This window comes from Suillus subalutaceus (genome assembly GCF_016647625.1).
Source record: "Suillus subalutaceus strain FC151 chromosome Unknown DFJ58scaffold_261, whole genome shotgun sequence".
Lineage (NCBI taxonomy): Eukaryota > Fungi > Basidiomycota > Agaricomycetes > Boletales > Suillaceae > Suillus > Suillus subalutaceus.
The window spans coordinates 46,761-53,940 of record NW_024540510.1 but is presented as its reverse complement, the minus strand read 5'-3'; the positions used below and the strand labels follow the sequence as shown (position 1 = coordinate 53,940).

Here is a 7,180-nt window from a genome sequence, read left to right as displayed (position 1 = left end):
TGGAGACTCTTCATCCTCCACAGCAATTTTGAGAGCACTGAGCTTCTCAATGGAATGACATTCGTGTATTTCTGATTCCTGGGCGGTTGTTACACCACAAGACACGTTTGTTCGCGTAGGAGAGTTACACACAAGATGCTCACCCGAACAACTAGGGAATCCTGTGCATTCTCTAGAGCGACAACAACACTGCATGCCGAGCACAACAAAAGAGCTAGCACCAACGCGCGAGACGTAAAACGAGCGGCCATGGCTATGAAAGACAGTGTAACAATATCAATGTTGAAACGTTGATGAGTGGCCGCAGGCTGGCTGGCACGGCATCGGATAATTCCGAAGGCCGATGCGACGTGTTACAAGTTCTTCCAAGCCAAGATTTTGCCAAGGTCATACAGCTTAGCCTTCAACCACAGCAGACCAAGACAGATCTTTCGAGTCTCGATGTACCCTAACGTCCAAGAGCAGGGTGCCCTGCAGGCTGCTGAAAACCTCATGAATGAAATCATGGCGCGTTATGATCCATCTCACGACGCCTTTCATGGTCAGTGACTACACGCGATATTTACATGTAACCCGTGTTCAACGGTCCAGATCATGCATCATTATACTGTGTATAAACAGTGCAGCGTGTGCGCCAAACGGCCCTATCAATAGCCCGCGCTCTTTCCGCCCAGCAACCTGATTTACTGGTCGTGGAATTAGCAGCTCTACTTCACGACGTTCTGGACAAGAAATACGTGTCAAAAGCCGAAGCAGCAGACCCATATGGGTATTTCCTTCCTTTTTTCCAGTCATTGTCTTCGGAGCACGGACTAGACCTGATTAGTGATGGCCGGGCACGTCGGATCGTAAAGGTCGTAGAAAACGTCTCTTGGACAACTGAGAAGGAACTGAGGTCGACAGGAAAAATTGACGAGTGGCATCGCGTATGTGTTGAACTTCATTGCGTACAAGACGCGGACCGACTTGATGCGATAGGAGCGTTTGGTAAGTTGGCAGAACAGTGATCCAAACGCATTGTTCTCAAGTCTGCGCCAGGAATCATGCGGTGTGCTGCGTATAGCGCTGCCGTAAATCGGTAACTATCTTAAAGCCCTGGGTAACAGACATCGATGAGAGTATGATTTATCCAGCCCACTCCATGCACCTCCAGGTCGTCTCGACACTGCGGTACAGCACTTCTACGATAAACTCCTACATATCCAGGAAAGGCTAAAGACAGAGCCAGGGAAACAGATGGGCGCAAAGCGACACCAATTTGTAGGTGACGTGAATGCATGGCACGTTCTGAATCTCACATTCACTGATTGCGAAGATGGTCGATTTCTTGAATTCCGTGGAAAACGAATACAGTGCAGGAGCACTCGAAGTCGTCTGCACTGCGTAATGGAACACGTTGCATTCTTGGCATTTCGAGGAACACCGCCCGCACCCGAGAATCCTTGAAGAACAATAGATGAAATATAGATACCTCCTCTATACTTATAGCTACCATTCTCATTATACCAGGGCATTGAACTGTCACATCATTGCTAGTCCGTCTATCGACGGCTATGTCATTACAGAACAGACCTCTTAAAAATGGTAAATATGACACCAATAATTCCATCAGACCTCTGTTGGTGTCTGTCAACAATGATCCAGTCACTAGTACTTGGCTTCCTCCACCGTATCAGTAGTGTTCGAAGGATCGGGAGATTCGACGGCTTTGACAGAGGGGAGAGCCGTTGCTCTCCAGCCACCTCTGAATGTAGCGATCCCATTGACGAAGCTGAGAATGGTGACCCAGATCTGCAAAATGTGTCAGTAACACAAAGTACACACTTGAAATTAACGCACGTCGTTTGTGAAGATACCACTCTCCAGAGACCTGACAAAAGATCAGTATACATGTAATACATACAAAAAGGACGAACCAATGAAGGGCCAAGGGTAAATTAGCAGCGTTGGCCACCAATTCATTCCCAAGAGAGTCCCATCGCTTTCGGAGGTCCTCTTTATCCTCAGCAGAAAAACCTTTCCCCTTTCTTAAATTCCTCTGCCTCGTCAACAGAAGTTTTCTGTCCTCTCTCAGGTGGGCGAATTGAAGTACGATGTAGAGCAGCCAGAATCGGCAAGACCAGAGGATTAATTTATTCTCATTCAATGAAATGCGTTTCGAGCTGCGACCAAGTATAGCGGAAAGCGAGGGAATCGAGTTGGGAATCAGATTATGGGATCGCAAATAATAAAGATGTTCAAGGGGGTAAAACCCAAGCATGGACCATCCCTGAAGTCGCTCGATAGTGTGCAACGTACGAGTTGGCGGGGGGTTGCGCTCCATGGAGATCATCCACTGAAATATCGGCAGAAGACCTGAAATCGAGTTCAGGGCATCACGTTAAGCAGAAGTTATTCAGGATGCCCACCCCAAAATCTACCCAACATTCTAGCATCGCTAACAATACTGGCAAAACTTGCCAGAGAAGGGGCAACATGGCTGCTCGCATCTTTTCTAATACCGGCGCGGTGTTGAAGCCGCGCGCGCCAGTGCAGGAACGGCACTATCAATTTGAGTGTATACTGTATGAGCTGTTGAATACGTGGTCAGTCAATATTTTGATCGTGTCACGACTAAGTATGTACCGTAAAAAACTTGCTAGAACGAGAAGTGAGGAAGAAGTGGCTATTAGACGACTGAACTCAAAGAAGTGTTAAAACGTACTCGCTACCGCTCCAGGTGCTAAGATACCGCACGAGATGATTTAATGTCTCAGAGGATGGGACATTTGAGAAAGAACCGAGTGTAATATCATTGAGTCTGGCTACGGAATGCAGTTTTGAAGCTCGCGACATCTTGTCTGGTCGATGGGCTCGTCTATCTTCTGCAGCTCTGAGAGAGTACGTCTCGGTAATTTTCGGTAGTCTGTCATGATAACGCTTTTGCGGCACGTGAGCACGATCTTGCGCACCCCGTGGCAAAAGGTTATATAATCAATTGTCTCGTATATAAAGGGTCCTCTTTGCTTGGTTGATTTCCTTGAACAATTTTTGAGGACTCAAAAGTTCGGGCCTGATATCAGCTCTTCCGCCTTCTCGTCCGCGTTCCCGTCCTCTAGACGAACGAACAGCACTCGCTGTGCTTGGCCTTCCCTTTGCTGTAACTGTAGCCTTGTTCGACTGCTGTCATTTTGTCCTGGAGGCATCGCCTTGGCTGAGGCTCATGATTGGCAGAGAACAGCAGGAGAGGCCTGCGGTTACTCAAGGGGAGACCCACAACCATATATATTTGTACTACAGGCTTTATTACCGAGAATTCAAATCTTATTCATCCTGAATGTCATGGCTGGAGTGTTTTCCCATGAATCTCATTTTTGATTCATCGGAAGGTCATAATGCAGTATGCATGATAAGAGTTGATGGTGCGCTTGCTAATCCCAGCGAAAACTTACAGAGCTGATCAACAGCCGCGATCCCCATTCAAGTCGTGGTGGGTTGCGACTAATGCGTCCCAACTTATCAGGTTCTACCACGTGTTATTGCGCCTGGCCATATTTCGTGAATTTTCTTCATGACGGTCCTCATAAACTCCACATAGTAGGCGTCGTAATGGGTTGCAGTGATCCGAGACACCTTGATTGATACACATCAAGGACCAAGGTGTAAGCCAAAACAGAGCAGAGATAAGTGCTTGATCATGGTTTTTTATGTTACCCCTCGTTTACCTGCCTCGTCCATAAAGCCTATCGACGCACACACGGCACAACGAACTACGCGTTTCTCGGAGGTTACGGAGTCGCCTCCCCGAGTTCACCGCTATGACTCTAGATCCCAGTCCTTCAATCCATATTGTATTTCCAGATGGTGATTCTCGATCTACTTAATTTCGGCTACAGTTTCGCAGTCGTCTACTCAGCTTGGGCGAGTTCGATTGCAGTGAGCTGGATAGTATTCAAGAACCGCTGATATCCTTACAGTATTTCCAGTACTACGTAGGTTTATGCCTCCGGAGCAGCCTTATCTCGCTAAGAAGCTAGGAACTTCAAGGAATGGTTTCATAGGCCAAACCACACACGTTGCCAGATATAAATAATCGCGGCGGAGGTAACTCTTGTCGCTCATGCTCAACGGTTCTGTATCGATCAATTTTTGTTTTGACCTTTCGACTCTGGACCGGAGTGCAGCGGAATTCTAAACGTTGATTTATTTGCGCAAATTTATCGCAAATTTGACCTTATGTAAAATTGACTCTAAATCTAAAAAAATTATTGACACTTCCGACATACGGCCACTTTGTCTTGCAGTGACACTCAGATCTCATTCCTCTTGGTTTCTTTCTTTTTCGTTGAGCCATAGGGTACTACGTGTGATAGCCAAATAAAATCTTCAAATCTAATACTCAAGCAGGACACAGCCTAGCGCCATTTTGTACTTCAATGAACTATTTTATCTAATACTTCGCTGGCCCCTATATCACAATGTGCGGCAGTCGCGATCAGTGACTGCGTCAAAACGTCTCCAGCGGCCAACTAGCGAACTCGGTGACTCCGGTCTTCCCATTGTTTTTTGAACACTGTCTCAAAACAATTTTTTTAACAAGCATTCGAACAGTCATGTGATCTACACTGACACGACAAAGGGGGACAAAATGCAATCGAGACAGGGGTAACTTCTGCATACTAGTATCCAGAGTCTGAGAGAATGGGATAGGTAAAATTCCCCTCAGAGCCGATGTCGCCAGGTCCAACTATTGTTCAGACGCAAGGTGAGAGGCTCGTCAACTTCGATGGTTTCGCTACAGTTGACGCATCTTTGAAGTCGTAAACTTTATCCTACCCATTATAGCGACCCTCGTCACGTCCTTCCGCTTGTATTGCCGCGCGCGCCGACATCTTCTGTGGATCGATGACGCATGGGCAGCCTGCGCCATGATATTCGATATCATCCTGATGATTTGCAGTGCTTTGTATTTGAGAGGCTACGGTGCGTCTGCTGCATGTGATGGCACACAATTCTGAAAACACACAGTGCTTCATCCTCAATGGGCAAAGGTAGCACTTTATTACACGTGCGTTCTCCAGTATATCGTGGTTCTTAAGAGACACTAACTGCATACATTAAGGTTGACACAATGCTTTTATGGAGTTGTCTGGTGAGTGGCTATGAGCATGTTAAGGGCACAGCTAACATACGCGCACAGGTGTTCCCGGTTATCTATTTTGTTTACAGTTGTGCGACTGGCATACTGGGGGACCCAGAGGAGGATACTCATCTGCATTGCAATCATCTTTGGCGTTGTATGGGGTCTACTTTTTGCACAAGTGTGGTGGACTTGTGAATTGAACCCCAGTTGGAAAAAGTTACCACGTCCGCAGTGCCCTCTCGGCAGAAATGTCGCGATAGCACAGATCGTCAGTAGGTTAACAGGATTTAATACAAACCATTAATTTTCTGACCTTATTTCAGCCGACGTTTTAGGAGACACTGTCCTTATCTTGGCTCCATTTCTTCTCATTTACAAAGCTACATTGACGACGGCGCAAAGAGTCCGGGTGATCTGCCTGTTCTCTACATCAGCAATCACCACAGCTGTCAGTCTCACTCATGCATATTACGTCTTCACTGTGGGGGAACTAAAGGAGGCAATATCTGCCATGTTCGAGGTACAGTATTAGTGTTTCAATGCTCAGACAGGCTCGCTGATACCCATGTTAGGCATCTGTATCTCTAATCGTCGCGAACTTGAGTGTGGTCGTTACATTCTTCTTGCGCATGCTTGCAGATGACGAAACGATCTCGCGACCACAGATGGAATCGACTTTAAATTTTAGCAACAGCCTGGAAATTGAAGAGGTGTCTTAGCGGAAATCGTAACAGTGCTTGTAATATTCGGAGAGTCTTAAGTCTAGCTAGAGCGGTCAGTCTCCTTGAAGGTATACGGTTCACTCGACTTACTCACCCCAATCATAGATTAGCTGCGGCAACTGCGAAACCGCGGTCAAAATTAGATTCAGCCATCACCGTCATCCCCAGGCTGGCCATCTACGGACATACGAAGTGGCTTGAGATATGACTTGCTTAGTAGACTAACGGCTGGATCATCGGAGACTAGGTCATAGTAATCGAGGATGGAGGTAAGGGAGCGGCGGACTTGCAGGGACGTATCTCGATGGCGGTCTTGGTATGCCACCATCTGGAATCTGGCGCTTTTAGTCTCCCATGGTTAGTCTCAGGACGATATCTGTTCCTTTGATTGAAGTATGTATCTTTGGATGTAATCAAGAAGAAAGGGATGTCAATCCAAGAGCCCTCAATTAAATCAAAGTATATTGGTCGTGTAGCTGCGGAGTAGTAACACATGTGGAATGTTTGAATACTACAAAGATCGAAGGGCTATTCGTGACTTCGGCGAGAAGACACGGTAAAAAAGAAGACGCGGATGCACCCCCACGGCCGAGCAGGAAGCCCGGACTTGCATAGCTTGCGATGCGCGTGCTTCCAACCATATGTACATCTCTGAGTCTATTTGTTCATCTATATCATTCTTGCGCTGGTTTCTAAGGATGAGGATATACCTGGACGCACCCGGATTTGACATTCAGGCTACGCCAACACCCCAGAGCTCCTCACGATAGTCCCGCAACTCTTCCACACATCAACTCGCAAACAGAGTAAAGCCTTTCTACGCGCTCTGCGTTCTCGAGGAGTGAATTCAAAAATACAGACTCAGATACACGGAGAGGTGATTTGACAGCAAGGTAGATGGCGGACATCGCTACTCCGCAGGTGTACCAGGATGATAAATCAATGTGAGTGTGAGATTCGTTAGGTGGTGGGAGTGGTCGATGGAGCATCGTAGGAGATTCGATCATTGGTTGATGCAATATCATAGGGTCCATGTTATAGGCCAATTCGTTGACGCTAATGTTAGATCAGCGTGCACGTGCAGGTGGAAGCAGGTCATACCTCTCGTAAATCGCTATGAGCAATCCATCATACCTGGTTAGATACTTGAACAACGTGCTTGACAAGTGAGATTGAATTAGAGGTCAGGAGGAAACGAGGGGAGCGAATGCCTGAACGCAGATTGTGAATCACACGACTGCGAAAAACGGAGAATCAAGGTATCATATATGCACTGATATAACGTACCTCTGGAAGGTGCTTTAGCACTGCGGAAACAGACTTTGGTTATGAGACT

At 46.9% G+C, this 7,180-nt stretch overlaps 3 protein-coding genes across 3 annotated transcripts; 2 read left to right on the top strand and 1 right to left on the bottom strand.

The window, feature by feature from the left end:
- Positions 1 to 359: 359 nt before the first annotated feature.
- Positions 360 to 1,503, top strand: DFJ58DRAFT_822988 (uncharacterized protein). The gene is made up of 5 exons (XM_041392092.1): positions 360 to 541; positions 622 to 987; positions 1,039 to 1,078; positions 1,134 to 1,260; positions 1,316 to 1,503. The coding sequence occupies exons 1-5, from the start codon at positions 442 to 444 to the stop codon at positions 1,385 to 1,387; spliced, it is 705 nt and encodes a 234-aa protein (XP_041235843.1). The 5' UTR covers positions 360 to 441; the 3' UTR covers positions 1,388 to 1,503.
- DFJ58DRAFT_822984 (uncharacterized protein) lies at positions 1,504 to 2,917 on the bottom strand. Its single transcript, XM_041392091.1, has 6 exons — positions 2,705 to 2,917; positions 2,626 to 2,638; positions 2,409 to 2,571; positions 1,917 to 2,355; positions 1,840 to 1,870; positions 1,504 to 1,791 (listed from the first exon to the last, which is right to left on the bottom strand). The coding sequence occupies exons 1-6, from the start codon at positions 2,833 to 2,835 to the stop codon at positions 1,648 to 1,650; spliced, it is 921 nt and encodes a 306-aa protein (XP_041235842.1). The 5' UTR covers positions 2,836 to 2,917; the 3' UTR covers positions 1,504 to 1,647.
- Positions 2,918 to 4,595: 1,678 nt separating this feature from the next.
- On the top strand, positions 4,596 to 5,841 carry DFJ58DRAFT_710959 (uncharacterized protein; the record flags this gene model as incomplete). The annotated part of the gene is made up of 7 exons (XM_041383832.1): positions 4,596 to 4,744; positions 4,798 to 4,962; positions 5,008 to 5,047; positions 5,102 to 5,131; positions 5,180 to 5,394; positions 5,446 to 5,642; positions 5,695 to 5,841. The coding sequence occupies exons 1-7, from the start codon at positions 4,711 to 4,713 to the stop codon at positions 5,839 to 5,841; spliced, it is 828 nt and encodes a 275-aa protein (XP_041235841.1). The 5' UTR covers positions 4,596 to 4,710.
- Between the last annotated feature and the right edge of the window lie 1,339 nt (positions 5,842 to 7,180).